This window comes from Xenopus laevis, chromosome 3L, assembly GCF_017654675.1.
Source record: "Xenopus laevis strain J_2021 chromosome 3L, Xenopus_laevis_v10.1, whole genome shotgun sequence".
Taxonomy (NCBI): domain Eukaryota; kingdom Metazoa; phylum Chordata; class Amphibia; order Anura; family Pipidae; genus Xenopus; species Xenopus laevis.
The window spans coordinates 153066198-153087804 of record NC_054375.1 but is presented as its reverse complement, the minus strand read 5'-3'; the positions used below and the strand labels follow the sequence as shown (position 1 = coordinate 153087804).

The following is a 21607-nucleotide window of genomic DNA, read 5'->3' as shown; positions in this document are numbered from 1 at the left end:
TTAAAAAGGAGTAAAAATACAGACAATACAACAAAAGATAAATATGGATGAGACTCGCAAACCGCATCTGTATCCGCACCAGAAAATTCTACCCTCATCCCGCAGGGTACCCACATTTTTTACAGGTAACCCGCAGGTACCCGACCCACTGCAGGACTCTAGTTGGAGCAGAGTCGCATGGGTAATACAGAGGCCCAAGTGCATTTATAGCCCTGTCTCCGTATGAAGCCACTCTGGGAACTTGTTCCCCTGAACTCCTGAAAATTCCAAACTAGAATACCCGTGCCCACATGATGAAATTACTGCACGTTTTTGTGAGCAAGGATACAAGTATTGGAGAGGAGCGAGTCCTGAGGAAGGTCTACTGTGAAAGGCCAGACGACTCATGGGACATCCAAGAAAACAATGGCTGAACTATGTGGAGGCTGATTTGAGAACATATACCACACATATATATAACATAACTGGCGTTCATGTGCGTTGGATCAGGAAGAGTTGAGAAGCTTTGTGGAGGAGACCAGGGCTCTACAAGGGCCATAGCATCATGGGGTATGATAAGGGTAGAAGTGGTTATATGAACTGGGAACTTTTAAAGGATAAGTAAACCTTAAAAAAAAGTGAATGTAAAACTGATGAGTGGGCTATTCTAGGCACTTTTGCAATGAACACTCATTATTTATTTATTTTTAATGATATTAAAGGGATACTGTCATGGGAAAACATGTTTTTTTCAAAACACATCAGTTAATAGTGCTGCTCCAGCAGAATTCTGCACTGAAATCTGTTTCTCAAAAGAGCAAACAGATTTTTTTATATTCAATTTTGAAATCTGACATGGGGCTAGACATATTTCCAGTTTCCCAGCTGCCCCCAGTCATGTGACTTGTGCTCTGATGAACTTCAGTCACTCTTTACTGCTGTACTGCAAGTTGGAGTGATATCAACACCCCCATATATAACACCAACAACAGAACAATGGGAAGGTAACGAGATAGCATCTCCATAACACAAATAACAGCTGCCTGGTAGATCTAAGAACACCACTCAATAGTAAAAGCCAAGTCCCACTGAGACTGATCCAGTTACATTAAGTAGGCGAAATAACAGCCTGCCAGAAAGCAGTTCCATCCTAAAGTGCAGGCACAAGTCACATGACCAGGGGCAGCTGGGAAACTGACAAAATCTGTTTGGAATGTGCCTTGTGCTGCTTTTGCCTCCAGCTTTTTGTTATTCTGTATTTCTGTGCTTCAGACAAACACAAAATGGTCCCACACATACTGATTAATAATACAAATGTATTGAGAATTGGTCCACTTACCTTCGCTAGTTTTCATTCTCTTGCTTGGTGAAGGAGCTAATGGCCTTGCAGTGCTCCTCTTCGTTCCTTCCTTGGGTGGAAAAATATCGCTTTCAGTAGCAGAAGAGGACTCCTCATCTACAGACAGAGACTTGCTGTATGCCAGAAGAGGGGCCCAAACCTCATCCTTTCTCACAGGTTGGAAGGGCAGCCACTGCTCAATGGTCTGTTCTAAATATTTCATGCTGGGAGTGTTGCAGGGAAGAAGTAAGAGAAAGTAAAGGCAGCTGCTAATGTGTGCTCTAGTCTTGTGTCTAAACTAGTAAATACCTGTGTGTGTCCCCTTGTAAGAGACTACTGCCATGCCAAAGGAAACCTCCTCCACAAATCCTTTGCATATTGATCCTTTGGCAGGAAGTAGCTTAGTAGACTTAAAGGGGAAGTAAAGTCTAAACTAGGCTAGAAATGCTGTACTAAATATAAACATGAACTTACTGCACCACAAACCTAATCAAACAAATGATTTATATTTTTACAGTTGGCCACAGGGGGTCACCATCTTGTAACTTTGTTATACATCTTTGCAAGACTAAGACTGTGCACATGCTCAGTGTGGTCTGGGCTGCTTAGGGATCGTCATAAATGATCAAAACAGCACAAGTCAAATAATATCTGCCAGAAGCCGATACAGCAAGACTGATTAATAATCAGAATATACAGACTGCACTGGCTCCTGCGTTGTCATGTGATCTAATGTGGATTTTATAGTTTTTGTATTGTTTAATACAAACTTTCTCCAACTCTGCAGAACCAGTGGCTGCAGCAAAATAATCCTCCAAATAGAATCCCGGTTTATCTGTTTAAATCTGGCTCCATGATCTTTGTCCCTGCAGCTGGAGTTGGAAACAGTAAAGGGGATGTAAAGGCAAAAATAAAATCCAATTCAAATCTCTACACAATCACCGACTGCTCTACAGGGAAACAAACAAAGCTGCTTGAGTTCTGCATGGCTGGGAAGTAAGCATACCAGAGTAAGCAGCTCTAGACAATGTCTCTATTTGTTTAGGATAGCAGCTGCCATATTAGCTGGCTGTGACACCACTGCCTGAGTCTCTCTCTCTCTCTTTATAAAGATCTTTCTGATAAAGCTTACTTAATTTTAACCTTTCCCTCTCCTTTAAGCTGGCCATACATACAGACCTCACCAAATGGGTAGATCTCTCCCTGATATGCCTTTTTTGAGGTTGGGCAATAACGGGCTGATCCGACAGTGGGCCCTAGAACTCCGCCAGTGCTCCCATGACCACTAATCTCCCTCCCCCGATGTGCTGAAGGTAGGTTTAATTTACATGCGCTTGGGGGAGGGGTGGCGGTAACCCCTGTAGGGGTGTTTGAGGACGCAGAAGGCCCCTGGTACAAAGTAGTTGTTTTGACTCCCCAATGTATAGATCTGAGCACTCTTCACTACACTGGACAGGATAGACCCCATTGCTCTTCATGTGCTTTGGTGTTGGGTCTTTAGGGTGCACCAACTTCTGTCTTAGGGTGCTGCTGGGTTTGAAATACACAGGCATGTGATTTTTTTTGAAAATCCTCCAAAATTTTAAAAACACTAAATGTTCAGTTGCCTTTGACTCCATTCTATTATATACTGAGTATTCCTCCTTAGTCATGTCTCAACTGGCTTCATCCCTGATACCCTGTCTGTATAACCACTAGCTACTTACACAGCCTTTTTGTCTGGCTTGATGGTTTTGTGGGAGAATTCACTCAGTACATCCAGGAACAGCAGGTTTTCAGGGCTCCAGTCAGATGTTTTATTCTGGCGCAGAGAGAATTTTATGCCCTCCCTAATGTGAGAAATAACTCATGCATTAATCCCAGTAAGATATGGTGGGAAAAGAGTAGTACCTAGCAGGGTATATATATATATATATATATATATATATATATATATATATATATATATATATATATAGCATCACTTACTTGTGTAGCAAAACAATATCCTGACGATATCTCATCTGATCAGGTCCATAGAGTAGAGCCAATCTCTTGGCCAACACCCGAATTTCTAGCAAAGGAGGAGAGGAGCGCACGGGTGGGGTGTCACACTCTTGGCACAGCCCTGTAAAGGCCTATATAGAGAGCAGGGAGTTGGAGAAAAAGAAATGAGCTTTAGCTCACTGGCCATTCATGGAGAATTTCCCTAGGTTTGACTTGTGTATTGGCCAACAGTGATACTAAAGAGACACTCTTCACATTCATTCAGAAATGCCATTGTTTAAGCCCAATACACATATGCTATACTGGCCTACACTACATGGCCAATGGTATCTGGACCCTGCCTGTTCCACATCTTAATCAGGATTAATATAAAGATGCTCCTCCCTTTGCCAATACCTACCCCTATTCTTCTGGGGACTGTTCCTGCTGAATTGTACTTATTACAGGGGAATACCTATGCTGCCATAGTTTTATGGGATCTCTCTGTACAGACTATGAGCAAACTTAGGGACTGTTCCTGCTGAATTGTGCTTAGTACAGTGAATACCTATGCTGCCATAGTTTTATGGGATTTCTCTGTACAGACTATGAGCAAACTTAGGGGACTGTTCCTGCTGAATTGTGCTTAGTACAGGGAATACCTATGCTGCCATAGTTTTATGGGATCTCTCTGTACAGACTATGAGCAAACTTAGGGACTGTTCCTGCTGAATTGTGCTTAGTACAGGGAATACCTATGCTGTCATAGTTTATGGGATCTCTCTGTACAGACTATGAGCAAACTTAGAGACTGTTCCTGCTGAATTGTGCTTAGTACAGAGGAATACCTATGCTGCCATATTTTTATGGGACCTCTCTGTACAGACTATGAGTAAACTTAGGGGCTGTTCCTGCTGAATTGTGCTTAGTACAGGGGAATACCTATGCAGCCATAGTTTTATGGGATCTCTCTGTATAGACTATGAACAAACTTAGGGGCTGTTCCTGCTGAATTGTGCTTAGTACAGGGAATACCTATGCTGCCATAGTTTTATGGGATCTCTCTGTACAGACTATGAGCAAACTTAGGGGTCTGTTCCTGCTGAATTGTGCTTAGTACAGAGGAATACCTATGCTGCCATAGTTTTATGGGATCTCTCTGTACAGACTATGAGCAAACTTAGGGGACTGTTCCTGCTGAATTGTGCTTTGTACAGAGGAATACCTATGCTGCCATAGTTTTATGGGATCTCTCTGTACAGACTATGAGCAAACTTAGGGGTCTGTTCCTGCTGAATTGTGCTTAGTACAGAGGAATACCTATGCTGCCATAGTTTTATGGGATCTCTCTGTACAGACTATGAGCAAACTTAGGGGACTGTTCCTGCTGAATTGTGCTTTGTACAGGGAATACCTCTACTTTTCCACGTTCTTCACTTCAGAATTACATACTTATCAGCATATAATATTTTTTATCAGAATATATCACTCATAGACATAGACACAAATTGTTCTTTCACCTGAGTGAGGCTAAGCAGAACAGTCTTGGTGCTCTCCTCTTTGCTGATGCTTCGGGACTTGTGCAGCATCTCCTTAATAATATCTCCGTAATTGGTGTTAAACTGAAACAGATCACTGGCATTTGAGTCTGCTGGTTATACAGCTGCATTTGTAATTTAGTATTAATGCTCATTTTGTCTTAAAATGCTATAACAAACAGAGGAAAGGAGGGGTCCCACTCGCCCAATTCCCCTCATATGACCTCACTACCTCCCCTACACTGTGCTTTTTATGGAGTGGTTTCTGGCACAGTATAAGCCCCAACCAATGCTTTAAGTGGCTTGTAATCCTGATGTGGCTCAGTATAGCCCCCTGCTCTGCTTTGATTGGCTGATAACCTGACCATAGGCTAAATGTTACAGGGTTACTATACAAGAACTGTGTTAAACTACCAGTAATGATTCAATATGAATGATTTTAGTTTAGGCTGTGCTCCAAAAAATAGGATCTTTGTTACTCACCGTTAAATACATTTCTCTGTTGTCTAAAGGGGGACACAGGGAACGTATGGGGTTAAAGGGATACTGTCATGGGAAAAAATGTTTTTTCCAAAACGAATCAGTTAATAGTGCTGCTCCAGCAGAATTCTGCACTGAAATCCATTTCTCAAAAGTGCAAACAGATTTTTTTATATTCAATTTTGAAATCTGACATGGTGCTAGACATATTGTCAGTATCCCAGCTGCCCCAAGTCATGTGACTTGTGCTCTGATAAACTTCAATCACTCTTTACTGCTGTACTGCAAGCTGGAGTGATATCACCCCCTCCCTTTTTCCCCCCAGCAGAGAAGCAGAGTTGCGTCATGCCCAGGACGCTCTCATTGCCCTTGTTGAGTGTGCCCAGGTCTGTTGTAATGTGGTTACTTCCCCTTTGACAAGTAGGCATGCCGGATATTCTGCCGAATCCACCTCGCAAAGGAGGCCTTTGCCCCTCCTGGACCCAGAAGGAATTACAAATATGGACTGGGTTCGACAAAAGGGCTTGCATCGCTCCAGGTATTTGCGCAAGGCTCTAACCACATCCAGGATGTTGAGTCTGCGTTCCTTCTGGTTTTTCGGATCTGGACAGAGAGACGGCACTACGATTTCCTGATTCACGTGGACAGCGGAGACAACTTTGGGCAGAAAAGAAGGAACTGTGTGCAACACTGGCTTGTGGAAAATTAAGACGGTGGGGTCACACAAAAGAGCCCCCAATTCAGACACTCTTCTGGCGAACAATATTGCTACCAGGAATACCACCTTCCAAGTTAGCCATGTGTCAGAGATTGATTCCAAGGGTGGTTCGAGGAGAGCCTTAAGCACAAGGTTAAGATCCCATCCTGGCACCAGTTGTCGAAATGGAGGGGCCAGGTGTGCCACCCCCCCGCATAAATGTTCTAATTGAGTCATCTAATGCCATCCGGGTGCCGAAATGTGCACCTTGATAGAACGGAGTTTAAATCCCAGTTGGACATCCCACTGTAGGAACATTAGAACCTGTGGGATGTCAAGTTGTAGTAAAGGTGTCTGGGATTCTCTGCACCAATTCCAATAGGAACGCCAGATCCTATGATAGGCTCTGGATGAAGTCAGCTTGCGAGCCCTGATCATAGTCTCCGTGACCTCTTCTGCCAGTCCCTTGTGTCTCCAAATGGCTGCTTCAAGAGCCAGCCCATCAAAGTGAAGAGGCCAGGGTTGTGATGGATTATGGGTCCCTCCTGGGGGTCAGCCGGATTGGTTGGTCCACTGACATCTCCTGCAGGTCTGAGAACCAGGTCCTCCTGTGCCAATAGGGTCCAACTACTTTCACTGTGATGGTGGCTTGCCTGATCTTTTGGAGGACTTGTGGTTGCATTGGAAGGGGAGGAAATATGTAGGCCAGCTCGAAGTGGCATTGTTGGGTCATGGCATCTACCCCGGCGGCCATCAGGTCCTGGAGCGTGAGAAAAACTCTGGCACCTTTCAGATGTTTCTGGACGCCATCAGGTCTATCTGAGACAGGCCCTAGTGACGCACTAGTTCCTGCCAGGTCCTGCCACATCGCCCCCAGCCTTGTAGGCTGCCATCCATTGATATCACTGTCCAGTTTGGCATTACCTAGGATTGACCTGTGGCCAGTATGGATGGTTGCAGCCACCATCTGAGAGAGTCCTTCACCCTTGGGATCACATAGAACGTCAGTGACAGAAGTCCCCTTTCCAGACTCCGAGGATACTCGATTGAAGGGGACGAAGCTGAATCTGTGCAAACAGTACTGCTTCTATTGAAGACACCAATGTTCCTAGTACCTTCATTGCCTGGTGAATTGTGGGCATCTGGGTAACCATCAGTGCCTGGACCTGATCCTGGTTCTTGCATTGTTTGTCCTAGGGAAGGGACACAGACTGTTGCAAGGTGTTGAACTCCAGACCTATAAATGTCATTTGGTTGTTCAGCTGAGGGCTGGGTTTTGTCCAACTGATTCAACCGAATTTCTGAAGAAGCGATAATGTCCTTGTAGATCAATTCATGGTAGTGGAGATGAAGGTGTCAGGGAAAGCCGTGCAGCCACAGAGTTAATCTGGCCCATGGGAGGAGGAGATGCTCTCCTGCAGACGCACTGCCTGTGCTGGCTCTGCGCCCCTCCGTCTTGCTGGGGTGTGCTAACAATGGCAATGTTGTCTCTACTTCAGGTAGCGTGCACCAGTTTCCTGGAGCGAAGTGAGGAGGCACCACCTCCTCCTTGCGCCAACCCCAAGATGGCACCCAGACTGCCCCCGATCCCCCGCCGTCACTGCAGGGGACAATGTCCTCCCCCTTGCACTCCCTGCCAGGTGCATTCCCCTCCTGCAGGGACCAGACTAGAAGAATCCCCATTGTCTGGGGGCTGATAGAGAGGTAGAATGCGGCCGGGCAGTGTGTGGGCATTTAGACTGCGGCCAGCCCTTCCCAGAGTGCGTGCAAAAATAGGTCTGATTGTGGTTGTTTTTTCCCTTGGCACACTGTGTCCTACTTTGTAAATGATCCCTACTATGTTCATAGATGCAACCCTTAAATGGGTGGTTCACCTTTAAGTCTGACCCTTTTTTCAGCTATTAAATGGGGGAGGGGTCATTGACCCCATCTAAAAACAAATTCTCTGCAAGCCTACAAATGTACTGTTATTGCTATTTGCTATTCTTTATTACTCACCTTTCTATTCAGGCCTCTCCCATTCATATGTATGTATGTACGTATAACTTACTTTGTAAAGCGCTGTTAAGGAGCCGCAGCGCTGTACAGTGCATAAAAGTACAATATATATAAAAGTGTATATGGGGGAGACAAATCACATAATAAATATATACAGAATTATATGTGGTAAGAGACATAGTGGGAAGGAGGTCCCTGCCCTGTAGAGTTTACAGTCTACAGTCTCTTATTCAAATCAATGCATGGTTGCTAGGGGAATTTGAATCCTAGTGACCCGACTGCTGAAATTGGAGAGCTGCTGAATAAAAAAACACAAATAAAAACCAATTGCAAATTGTCTCAGAATATCACTCCCAACATACTAAAGTGAATTTAAAGGTGAACAACCCCTTTAACACAATTGGTCTCCCTTACTCAGCTCTCACTATATATATATATATATATATATATATATATATATATATATATATATATATATATATATATATATATATATATATATATATATATATATATATATATATATATACTGATAATTCATTTTTGTAGATATTATAGCCATCCTATATCTGGTACTGGACAGGTCACTTCTAACGTGGGTAACTGAACATGGTTAGTTTTAAAATCAGGTGGAACTCAGGTGGAATTTTTTGCTGTGGCCTCTGCAAATGAGAAAAAGGCAATTAGGAAGCAGTATAGTAATACGCTGGAAAGGGACTCTGACCTTGACGTAATGCCTGAAGATATCGCTGGCAGAGTGCAGCTGTAGGGAACCGTACAGGATCAGTTTGCAGTAACCGGCGAGCAGATTTCTTCTCTCATGTAGCACATCAATTTGTCGGGCCCCATCCTCTGAAAAATACATTCACCATAAATAAGTGTTTTACATACATTTAAAGGGATTCTGTCATGATTATTATGATGTATGTTTTATTTCTAAATTACACTGTTTACACTGCAAATAATTCACTCTACAATATAAAATGTAATTCCTGAACCAGCAAGTGTATTTAGTTGTAATATTGGTGTGTAGGTGCATCTCAGGTCATTTTTTCTGGTCATGTGCTTTCAGAAAGAGCCAGCACTTTAGGATGGAACTGCTTTCTGGCAGGCTGTTGTTTCTCCTACTCAATGTAACTGAATGTGTCTCAGTGGGACCTGGATTTTACTATTGAGTGTTGTTCTTAGATCTACCAGGCAGCTGTTATCTTGTGTTAGGGAGCTGTTATCTGGTTACCTTCCCATTGTTCTACTGTTGGGGGGAGAAGGGAAGAGGGGGTGATATTACTGTAACTTGCAGTACAGCAATAAAGAGTGACTGAAGTTTATCAGAGCACAAGTCACATGACTGGGGGCACCTGGGAAACTGACAATATGTCTAGCCCCATGTCAGGTTTCAAAATTAAATATAAAAAAAAATCTGTTTGCTCTTTTTAAAAATTGATTTCAGTGCAGAATTCTGCTGGAACAACACTGTGTTTTGAAAAAAAAAAAAAACATGTTTTCCCCTGACAGTATCCCTTTAAACATTACTACTTCAGTACCTACTCCTCAATCTAAGGGATTAATGGTTAAGGTCAAAGATTCAGATTTTCTGATTTTATTTGAGAAAGGGTCACAATTTCAATTAAAGGAGAACTAAAGCCTAACTAAAGAAGTAGCTAGAAATGTTGTACATGATGTTTTGCACTTCTGTACCAGCCCAAGGCAACCACAGCCCTTTAGCAGTAAAGATCTGTGTCTCCAAAGATGCCCCAGTAGCTCCCCATCTTCTTTTCTGCTGGTTCACTGCACATGCTCTGTGCTGCTGTCACTTACTGAGCTTAGGGAGCCACTCACAATATACAGTACACATAGAATAGAAATGTCACAATATAATGCTGATTAGTAATTAATACAGATAATTACTACATGGCAGTACAGAAACCAGTGCAATTAGTATCAGAATTGAATAATCAGCAAACCTGTAGCATCAGCTTATATTACAGCCAGGGAAGCTCATTTTCTGCTGGATAATTAGTGACGAGCCCTAAGCTTAGCTTCTCAACAGCCAATCAGAGCCCACTGAGCATGTGAGTGTCACAGACACTTTCCAAGATGGTGACCCCCTGTGACAAGTTTGAAGTCCTGGATCATTGCTGCTATTGACAAGCTGAAACTTTAGCCTCGTGCAATAAGTTCCCTTTATAAAATATGCCATTTTTAGCCCTATTCCTTTTTAGGCTTTAGTTCTCCTTGAAATTGCTCGTCTCCTGAATTCCAAGATTTTCGAGATTTACTTTAAAATAAACTACAATCAATACATTCGCTAAGATCTACCAAAAAGCCAAAGAAGCCAATGGGAAGTGGACATTTGGAATTTTGCCATTTTGGTTATGGTAGTTTTTTTTTCTTGAAAATCACAATATCTCCTGACTCCTCGGATTACTTCCTGGAAAGCTGATTATTACAAAAAATGATTTTGATTGTCTGCAACTGAATGCGATTGTGACTACCCGTTTGTGAACCTTCCTCCTCTTCCGGATCAACAAATACATTATCCAACAGAAATCCAGCCATCTCGGCCTGAAGAGACAGATTGGGACGATATACAAGAGGCTGCAGGTGAGATCTCTGCTTCTGGCCTACGGGCCCACCAAATATAACCAGCAAATCGCTGAGGAGTACAAATGCCTGGAAAAACATTGGGTTAAAAGAGAGAGACCAATAGAATATGGAGAAGCCGCACACCACACACTCCCAAAGGTTCTTATCCTGGTGCCCAGTGATAGAGGAATTGGCAGCCTCACAACAAGGGTAAGAAGAATTTCACCGGCACACAGGAATTGTAGTAGCAGGGCAAGCCCTTGCAATTTTATTATGCAGTAGTGCAACGTTTCGGGGTCACGCCCCTTTGTCAAGCATGCTTGACATCCATTGTGTGGCGCCCGATTTCTCCTCCCCGCCTTCCTTATAGGAGAAATTGAGCACTGCGCGATGGATCGTCGCCCTGTCGTCCTTTTCTAAAGAGGAGAGCAAGCAGAGTATCGGTAAATTATTTCTTAATAAAGACTTAGCAAATTTAAAGTTTAATTTGTCTTTGTGTTTTTTTTTTCCCGTTATCCAGGATTCTGCATTTTTCATCAGGATTCTGCCGAATAGTGCATATGTAAATTAGGGGCGGGTAGGGAAATCACGTGACTTTTCATGACGAAAGAAGAATTTTTTCCACTTTTTCCTTTCCTGCCCCTAATTTGCATATGCAAATTAGGATTCTGTTTGGTATTCAGTCAAATCTTTCACCAAGGATTCAGCCGAATCCCAAATAGTGGATTCGGTGCATCCCTAATTATTTGTCTTTTGCTTCAGACTCTGTCCAGGTTTAAAAATAGGGTCACTGACCCCATCTAAAAACAAATGCTCTGTAAGGCTACATATTTATTGTTATTGCTAGTTTTTATTTCTCGACTTTCTAGTTAGGATCTGTCCTATTCATATTCCAGTTTTCTATTCAAATCAGTGCATGGTTGCTAGGGTAATTTGGACCCTAGCAACCAGACTGCTGAAACTCAAAACCCACAAATAATAAAAATCCATTGCAAATGGTCTCAGAAATTCACTCTCTACATCATACTAACAGTTAACTCAAAGGTGAACAACCCCTTTAAGTAAGATATGGAAAGTCCTGCAAGAAATCTAAGAGAGAAAGTTACCTGTTTCCTTATAGCAGCCCGATGATCAGACAGACAGCTTTGACACATGTCACAGAACTGCCGGAGTTTTTGCTTCAGCTGATTCTGGGGAGAAGAAGGGAGAAATATGAAGAAGAGGAAGGGATGGCTGGAAAGTTCACAATATGAGCACTTTTATTTCTGTGCCTCGTTTGCTGAATCTGATTTATTTCTTGGATCACCAGAAGAGCTACATCTGCCCAAGTTCTCAGACCCGGATCTGTGATATTGTAGGTTTAAAAAAAAAACCGAGAAATCCTACCTGTGAGCCTTTGGAGTTGGTGATGTGGAAAAGCTCCCACAAGAGAGAGAAGTGGCAGCAGGTAAGGGCAGGAATAACTATCTGCAAGATAAATACTGCGTATGGATTACTATAGTAAAGTTGGAATTCGGGATGCACTGAATCCAGGATCCCGTTCGGTATTCGGCCAAGATTCAGCCGTTTTCAGCAGGATTCGGCCGAATCCTCACGCCGGGATGAACCAAATCCGAATCCTTAAAATCCCATGACTTTTTGTCACAAAACAAGGAAAACATTTTTTAATCACTCTCTGCACACGTGGTTCTCTTTATCCCTTTCCGTTTTTAATTTGCATATGTAAATTGGGATTCGGATTCAGTTCGGTATTCGGCATAATCTTCCACAAAGGATTCGGGGGGTTCGGCCGAATCCAAAATAGTGGATTCTGTACATCCCTAGTTGGAATGAAGTGGTGTAGAGAGGAAATGACTGAGCTGTACCTGTTCCGAAACCTCTCCTGTGTTGATCCTTTTGAGCAGTATTTGGCTGCAGGGGCCGAACAACTCCCAGCGAGACAGATCGTGACCACTGCAGGCAGAAACACTAAAGTGACTAAGTGGTTTCCAGATTCTACTTTATTCATAGTATAGTAACTTTTTATTAAGTTTCAATAATAAACAAAATTAGAAGGAAGGAATAGTAGGAAAAAGAGAGAGGTAGACATGGAGAGGATACATTGGATTTTCTTAAACAGAGTTATTGGCTCGTTGTTGCGGGTGAATCCATCCAAGGAGTCCATATTTTTTCGAATTTCTGTGGGAATCCTCTGGCAATATAAGTTAACTTGTAAAGTTCCAGCTGAGAGTTTATGAGTTTGATCTATTTTTTAAGGGTAGGAGGTGTTGGTACCATCCAGTGTAGGGCTACTGTTTTCTTAGCGTAGAACAAGAGTGCGTAGAACAAGAGTGTAGAACAAGAGTGTAGAACAAGAGTGCGTAGAACAAGAGTGTAGAACAAGAGTGCGTAGAACGAGTGCTCTCATCAATAATCTGGAGTGGGTTCTGGGTTACTTGCGGTAAGGTAAATTCGTCAGCTAAGAATTGCATTACTTTTTTCCAAAATTTCTGTATACATGGACAATACCATAAAAGATGAATGAAATCCGCATCTGGTAAATTGCAGCGAGGGCATCTGAAATGCTCTAGGTGACCCATAAGTTGTAGTTTTTTTTTTGGTGTCAAGTACCTTTGGTGTACAATTTTAAATTGAATGAGCCTGTCTGATTAAAGGGAGATAGAGACTGTCCTCTATCTCTTTCCAGTCATCGGGTTCTAAGTGAACTCCGCAACCTTCTTCCCACTTAAGTTTAACCCTGGGTCTAGGGTCATATTTTTAAGATGCAAGGTATGTGTATGTTTTAGACACAAGCTTATGTTTTACTGGTGATTGTATTCTAGTTTCTACTGTTGTTTGTTGTATTTTGGGTGGAGTATTTTGAAATTGCGAATGATATAGATGCTGCATTTGCAGGTAGCTATACACAGACAGACCCGACAGTTCCGGGGATTGTTGAAACTGATCAACTTCATTCCATCTTTCTCTAGTCGTCCCTCCTGTCAGTGCAAACGTGTGGGTTAATGTCAATCTCATCTCTGCAGGCGGGACAGAAGAATAAGACTCGACCCCGCCCAGGTTTATAAGTTGTGGCTCCACCTCCCATTGCCAAAAATTAAAAAAAAATAAAAAACATTGGTTCCAGGGCCCCCCTTACAAGTAAAAAAAAACAGGGCCCCCAAAATTAAAAAAAACAAAAAACATTGGTGGCAGGGGCCTATAGAATATTAAAATAATACATTGGTGGCCAGGGGATAAAAAAACCCCCCACAAACTGGTGTTCAATAGAATTGAACTCGTGGCTTCAGGACTTCAACTTCGCCTCGTGACTTCGGGTCTTTTCACCGCTTTGGGCCTTTCGGCTGTTCGGCTTTTCGGCACTTCCACATTCTACAACCTGAGAAATGGCCGCACGGCTCAGGCGCTCGTAAGGGGGGCCCGGCTCTTTCAAAAATGCAGCCCCCCTTCAGGCCTGGGCCACTTGCCCCCCCGATGGCGGCCCTGCTTGTATTAGAGTAACAGGTATGCTGAGCTGCCTATAATTACTCCTTATGGCCAATACTGTCTGTGTATTAGAGTAAACAGTATGCTGAGCTACTTATTATTACTCTCTATGGCCAACACTAATAAGGTGAGAGTAAAACAAACTACAGTTTCTTATAATTACTCCCTTAACCCTTAAAGCGACCAGGTTGATACCTGTGTTTTGGCGCCTTTTTTAGGACGCGGGCATCTCGATATCGACTCCGGCATCAGTATGGACACGGGGGAAGAAGTACAGACTAATCACTAGTATTCAGTCTTTTCTCTACAAGACAGAGAATCAGTGGCAGATTACTACAGCTACTAAGTTATATAGAGACAGCACTAGAAGTGAGACCTTATACAAGGTCCCACATGCGACTATACAACACAACTTCCCTCAATGCGGCCACAAAGATCACCAAGATCTTCAGCAGGTCATTTCCATACTTCCTACAACCAGAGCGAGATTATCCTGGTGGACAGTGTGTACTCGTTTGTCCCAGGGCAGAAGCTGGGATCAACCACAGTGACAGACAGCTACAACGCCGGCAAGTTCGGATGGGAGTAGGTTACCAAACCTTCACAATACAAGGGTGTCGGGAAACCCGAAAATCGCAGCTCCCTATAAATATCCTGGAACTACGAGCAATAACCCTGGCTCTCCAGGCCTCGTCCGACAAACTCCAGAGCCGCCAACTACAAGTAAAATGCCACAGCGGTGGCTTATGTCAACAAACAAGGAGGCACGCGGAGCAGTCTATACAGATGCACTGGTTATTCCATAGGCTTTCAATAAAATGGTTGCATTCCCTCTACTGGAGATTCTACTGAGGATAATTGCCAAGATCACATAGGGGGCCGACCAGACTGCGTTACACTGACTTGGTCTACATGTCACAGTCCAGAACATGGCGACTTCCTCTACCAAGGGGACTTCTCACAACCTGGCCATGCACAAATAGATGGTCTGGTTCGGGAGGCCCAATTGTATCATGAAAAAAAAAAGTGATGCTGTAGCTCAGGGTTTTCGTACCCTTGCAGTGCAAAGGTTGTTTTTACCACAAAAGCACACCACAAGGTATGGTATACAATTCTCCCCTGGTGTTCAGCCAAACACTTACTGTGCACGGACAGTACCCCACAGGTACTCATAGAATTCCATACAGTTTTCGGCCTTATCAGCACTCTCAGCTATTCAGTGGACACAAGACACCACTATATACCTTTTTACAATGAGTCGCACAGGCCAGTCCACCACGCTGCAAAGATCACCTTTCCAGACCACAGTCTCTTGTGAGCTTAGATGGCTGTCACTCAAGGTTGCATTCCTCATAGCCATAACATCAGCTAAGAGGGTATAAGAAATGATGGTTCTCTCTGGTAAAGAACCATGGTTGGTTACGCATCAGGATAAAGTCGTCCTCTGAACAGTACCAGGTTTTCTACCAAAGGTAGTAATGAGTATTCACATTAATCAGGAGTTGGTATTACCATTCCTGTGCTCAAATCCATCGAAAGATGTAGTTACACAAACTAGATGTAGTAGTAACAATTCGCATCTATTAAAACGGCCTGCAGTCTTAAGGAAATCAGACTCTCTGTTGCTATCTTATTCCGCAAATCACAAAGGGCAAGGAGTTTCAAAAAACCATTGCTAGGTGGTTAGTAGAGACAATCAATTTTTTTTATGAAAGTAGAAAAAAACAAAAAAACAAAGCCCTTTCAAGTCAAGGTTCACTCTACTAGAGCACAAAGTACTTCATGGGCCTTACACAACTTGGCTACACCTGAACAGATATGCAGGGCAGCCACTTGTTTTGTTTTTTTTCCAATACTTTTATAAACCACGTTTTTGCTTCATCTTCGGCTGTGGTTTGGCAGCAAACAGTTGCAGTTGCAGTTTGCGGTGGCACAGTTAAGCCCCCAGTGGTTAAAGACGACACATAACCATATTCTTCAAAGTTTTATTGTTGCCATGATAATACTTGCATTGCTTTTTTGCAAACAGTATTCTTCAATGTGTTATTGTGGGCTTCGTACTGTTGCATGTTTATTGCAGTATACAGTCAATTTAACATTAAGTTGTTACGAAAAGTTTCTATATTACCCACCCTAAATTACGGGACAGCTTTTGGACGTCCCCACACGTTTGCACTGACAGGAGGGCCAACTAGAGAAAAAGGGATTTTATACTTACTGGAAAATCCTTTTCTAGTAGGCCCGAACTGTCAGTGCAATAAGTCCCGCCCAGGCTGATTTTAGTAATGGGTCTGTGGGCACAAAATTTTCTATATGTTATTAACCGTCTCTTGACCTTACTTCCTACTTTCCTAATACACTCCACCTCATCAAGCTTTACAAACGAACTGGCAATGGGAGGTGGAGTCCCAACTTATTTACCAGGGGAGGGGTCGAGTCTTATTCTTCTGTCCCGCCTCCAGAGATGAGATTGACATTAACCCACACGTTTGCACTGACAGGAGGGACGACTAGAAAAGGATTTTCCAGTAAGTATAAAATCCCTTTTTAATGCTGCTGCCTGTATTATCTCACCTCTCATGGCTCTGCTAGCACATAAACTCCAGGATTCTCATTCCCACTTTCAAAGGTCTGACTTTTAGGAACGGGGTCGCAAACCCAGAACTATTGCCAAGGTCCCGGCTCACTCTTTCACCTATAACAACCACCTTTCACTTCGAGAGGAGCCCTCTGCTACACATCATCATCATCATTTATTTATATAGCGCAGACAAGATACGCAGTGCTACTCGGGTGCTGCCAGGTCTTAAAGGAGAAGGAAACCCTGTAGAAAAAACCCCGTACCCCAAAACTCCCTTCTCCCCCCAGGCTAACTGCCCCCGGGGAAATGCCCCATACTTTATACTTACCCCTCGTCGAGGATTCTCCCTCGGCAAATTGTGCATTCGCCAACATACCGATCTCCCAGTCAGCTTACCAAAGACCCGTAAGATGGATGCCGTGCTGCTGCCAGAATCTGCAACAAGGAGTAAGTATAAAGTATGGGGCATTTCCCCAGGGGAAGGAGGGTCTACCTGGCGTGGGGGGTACAGGTTTTTTTTCTACAGGGTTTCCTTCTCCTTTAAAGTGAGAGGAGCAGGGAGAGAGTTACTGGAATGGAGAACAGGGAGCGTAGTCAAGGGACAGGCCGGGTCAATAACAGTCAAGAGAAGCAGTACAGCTTCAAGAGATGAGAGAGTAGTCGAGGTCAAACACAGCAGTATTGCAGTACAAAGCAGGATCCAGAGAGAATAGTCAATACATTGGCAAAGGTCAGGGACAGGCAGAGTCAGGATTGATTGCCAGATTGGGGAGACACCTTCGTTTTAGAGGATCAACTATTTGTAATTAACTAGAAATCGCACCCAGGAACTATGAAAATAGACCTTACATTGGGCAATAGGTAAAGTCAGATGTACCTTTAAATATTTAAAACTCTCGCCAAAACATGATGACGTCAGACGCAAACTTGCTCCAAAACACAGGGATGCAAGGAACGCGCATTCAGAGAGGATCAGCGCATGAAGAACACTCCCACTCCACCAGGTACCCTCACACTGACCTTCTCTATTCCTCTCTCTGTATCTACTCTCGGCTCTCTATCGCTGTGCAGTTCACCACAAGAGCGGAGTCAGCTGTTTTTTCTTTATTACTCCTCCCAAATACTTCAAGAGTTATAAAGAACTTAAGGAAAAATTGGCAACTGTTTTGTTACCTGTACAATGGTGATATTCTTTTCATTGTTGCACCGATATTATAAACTGCATCTTCATCTAGCTCAGTCTCCTGGAGAGGACAAGATGGGTAAGTATAAAGTGTGAGTGATCAATGAAGTATTTTCTGCAGTTGGTCAATAGTGGATGACGCAGCTTACATACTTAGAACGGTGACAATTCATGAAAGTACCGATGGGGGAGACAGAACAGTATGGATGCAATGCCAACAAGGGTTATGGAGAACACTGGAGCATGATTGAAGTGGATTATATATTCCAGGATGAGGAGCATTAAAAGATTTGCAGCTGAAGCAGATACCTGCATGATTTCTGGAACCTGCTGCAAAAAGTGGTCCGTGAGCTGGTCCACAACGTTGCTCCGTGCAAAATCTGCGTGCTTGTACAAGGCCAGTCTCCGGTCACACAAGACATACAAAGCTTGAGAGCAGCCCTGTAAAACATCTGCCTCTGTATGCTTCTCCAAGATCTCCTGAATCTGGCCCAACAGCAGATCTAGAGACTAAGGGAAAAAAACTATAAAAAGAGTGAATCGATTTTTCTATACCCAGTGTAGGAAATAAGAGAAAGACGGGAAGATATGTTTATTAACGCATCTTCCATTGCCTGGTATTCTACCTAGTAACAAAGGTTAAAAAAAAAAGACAATATGTTCCATCAAGTTCAACCAAAAAGACAATATGTTCCATCAAGTTCAACCTTAAGTCTTTATATAAATTGCCTAACTGCCAGTTGATCCAGAGGAAGCAAAAAACCCCTTTGAAGCCTCTCCAATTTGCCTCAGAGGGGGAAAAATTCCTTCCTGACTCCAAGATTCAATGGGACCAGTCCCTGGATCAACTTGTACTATGAGCAGGGCCATTAGAAATATCCCGCCCACTTCATACCACAGCTAAAACACCACACAGACATCAGCGCTAAAAAAGGTAACACACACACAAGTTATAAAAAGCTATTGATGGTCAGGGCCCCCTTATAAATCAAAAAAAAACAAGGCCCCCATTAAAAGTTTTTTTTTGTAAAAAAAAAAATTGGTGGTCAGGGCCCCCCTACAAGTTAAAGAAAAAATTGGCGCCAGGGCCTCCCTTAAAAGTTTAAAAAAACAAACAAAAAACATTGACCCCCCTTACAAGTAAAAAAAAAAATTGGTACCCCCAGAGAATTAATAAAAAAAAAAAAAAAAAAATTGGCGTCAGAGCTCCCCTTAAGTTGAAAAAACGTAGGGCCCAAGAGAATGTTTTTTTTTTAAAAAAACATTGGTGATAGGGGCCTATAGAGTATTTAAATAATACATTGGTGGCCAGAGGATTAAATACAAAATAAAAAAATTGGTGTTCAGTAGAATTGAACTCGTGGCTTCACAACTTCACCTCCTTCCGTTAATTTGGGTCTTTTCACTGCTTCAGGACTTCAATTTCGGCTGTTTTCTTGACTTCGGGTGTTTTCGCTGCTTCAGGACTTCAATTCTGGCTGTTATCGTGACTTCGGGTCTTTTCGCCGCTTCAGGACTTATTTCGGCTGTTTTCGTGACTTTGGGTCTTTTTGCCGCTTCAGGACTTAAATTTCGGCTGTTTTTGTGACTTTGGGTCTTTTCGCCGTTTCGGCACCTCGGCTGTTCGGGACGGAAGAGGCGGGACGGCTTTGGCGCGGTTAAGGGGGCCTGGGTTTTTGAAAAGTGCAGCACAGCCGGGCCCCCCATCAGGCCTAGGCCTGGTACAGGAGTACCCCCACATCGCCAAACGAGCGGATCTTTCCCTGATAGGCCATTAACAAACATGGCTATATCGGGGTAATCTGATTGTTCGGCCACACGATCCGATAACGATGTGCCGTGGGCTCCGGCGGGATCGGTCGGGTCAAAATCAAACCTGACCGATCGACCAAACGACCGATCTCCGCCGGACAAAAGATGTCGGCACACGCCACACACAATCCGAAAATCGTACAAATCCTCAATTCGTACGATAGGATCTGTTTGTCTATGGCCACCTTAAGTGATAAAATGTGTCAATCTTAAACCATAAGATATCATGGTAAGTCAGAGTGAGTGTATTAGTATATAGAAAAATTGTCTTAGTAGACTTACCTTTTCCATTCTGTCTGTGCAGTAAATGTCCAGCTCCATAAGGGAAGGGATTTTAAGCAGAGTTCTCACCTTTTTGGCATCAGCTGAAAACTGAGGGAAGAGACTTTACTATGTAACTATGTGTAGCAGATACAAAGAACGCTAAAGCAAACAACTCTGGGGGAGGCTATAGTGAGCTACCTAATCTAAATTTCCATATATGTACCTTTGCCAAAAGAGATGGAAGTGCAAGAATCATACGACGGGTCAGTCTGAATTTGTCTTCAGCCTTCTTTTCCCTTACGGCAACAGCCTGGGGAGAAAACACCTAAACTCTCAGAAAGAAACTGAAGTATGAATGAAGGTTTTGAAAAAGACATCAGGGCTTGTTTACTATCATACGAGTAAGCAATAGGTAAAGGAGTACCAGAATTAATCTGGGTCAAGAAGGCAGTCAAAGATAAAGAAAACTGAAGCAGGGGTTTCTAAGAGTGTTGCAGAACTTACATACCTTTCTAGCAGGCACTCTACCCACAGGAGACGTCCCCTCTACTGTCTGTCTCATAGACGCTACTAAGATTTCTATCAGAGCACTTTCTTCTGTGTCATCCAAGCCTGGGGGTAAGAAAAAAGAGAATTGTTTGATACTGTTAAATCCTTTTCTCTTCATTAATCTGTGGGACACAGGGACTGTAGTTTATAGTATTCACCACTTGAAGGCAAGACACAAGCTGGAGAAGCTGACTCCTCCTGCTATACCCTAGAACACCACTAGAGGACTTCAGTTTCATTAATAATGAAAGTATGAGTTATTTGACTATAGTTTTAAGAGCTCGTAGTTTGGTTGGGTTTTTTGGGGTGGATGATCGTTTGAATGTGTGAGGGGGTATGGTATTATGTACCCTTCGTTGATGATGGCTAGTACCCAATCTTGTATCTTGTATGAGGGTTTGCCAGATCGGAAAATATTGTCAGAGACGACCACCCACCCCTTCCGGGCCTGTTCTGAGAGAGTCAGGCCAAGGTGGACTTTGGAGGACCTGGCTTTCTGGTCCGTCTCTGCTGATTGGACCAGGATGGTCTACCCTTTTTGAAGTCTCCACTCGATTGTGACGAGCGAAAGGAGGCGTTTCAAAAGGAGCGGAACGGCCTTCCTTGGAAATTATTGTCTATTGAATGGTCTAGTCTGAGGGTTTGACCTCTGCCTTTTGCCAGATGGCAAGAAGGTGCTTTTGCCACCCGTAACCTCCGTTATGATTTGCTTAAGGTCAGGTCCAAAGAGTGTGTCACCTGTAAAACGTAATTGAGTAACTTGGTCTTGGATGCTGTGCCTCCCGACCATTGGCGCAACCATAATGCTCTTCTGGCTGCTATTGTGTCAATGCTGTTTCTTGCTGCCAGCCTTACCGTATCCATGGCTGCATCTAACAAGAAGGCAAATGCTGAGCTAATACGTCTGTAACTGCTCTGGTGATGTGGGTTTTTTAGCAACTCCTGGCACCAGAATATTGTTGTGCGTGCCAACCCTGCAGATGCCACTGCAGGTCGAAGGAATTGCTGTGTGTACCCTCTTCTAAGAGCCACTTCCATTTTTTTTATCCATTGGCTCCTTAAATGTTGCTTCCTCTGTTCTAACGATTCTAAGTCACTATCCTGATCACTGATCTCGTTCGAGTCAGATGAGTTGGCCTCTAAACTCAATTGT

General features: G+C 43.3%; 1 protein-coding gene across 4 annotated transcripts in view; it reads right to left on the bottom strand.

Moving 5' to 3' along the window:
- The window catches only part of stag3.L (stromal antigen 3 L homeolog), a 74295-nt gene that overhangs the window by 10825 nt on the left and 41863 nt on the right, over positions 1 to 21607 (bottom strand). For all 4 annotated transcript variants that reach the window (XM_041587348.1, XM_041587350.1, XM_041587351.1 and 1 more), the window contains exons 16-29: positions 20414 to 20517; positions 20129 to 20215; positions 19924 to 20013; positions 18139 to 18339; positions 17820 to 17890; positions 12448 to 12535; positions 11969 to 12049; positions 11689 to 11772; positions 10492 to 10669; positions 8721 to 8848; positions 4804 to 4905; positions 3287 to 3435; positions 3025 to 3147; positions 1319 to 1542 (exon numbers count right to left, since the gene is read on the bottom strand). In XM_041587348.1, coding sequence (XP_041443282.1) covers positions 1319 to 1542; positions 3025 to 3147; positions 3287 to 3435; positions 4804 to 4905; positions 8721 to 8848; positions 10492 to 10669; positions 11689 to 11772; positions 11969 to 12049; positions 12448 to 12535; positions 17820 to 17890; positions 18139 to 18339; positions 19924 to 20013; positions 20129 to 20215; positions 20414 to 20517 — 1710 coding nt within the window. The remainder of the gene's footprint in view (positions 1 to 1318; positions 1543 to 3024; positions 3148 to 3286; positions 3436 to 4803; positions 4906 to 8720; positions 8849 to 10491; positions 10670 to 11688; positions 11773 to 11968; positions 12050 to 12447; positions 12536 to 17819; positions 17891 to 18138; positions 18340 to 19923; positions 20014 to 20128; positions 20216 to 20413; positions 20518 to 21607) is intronic.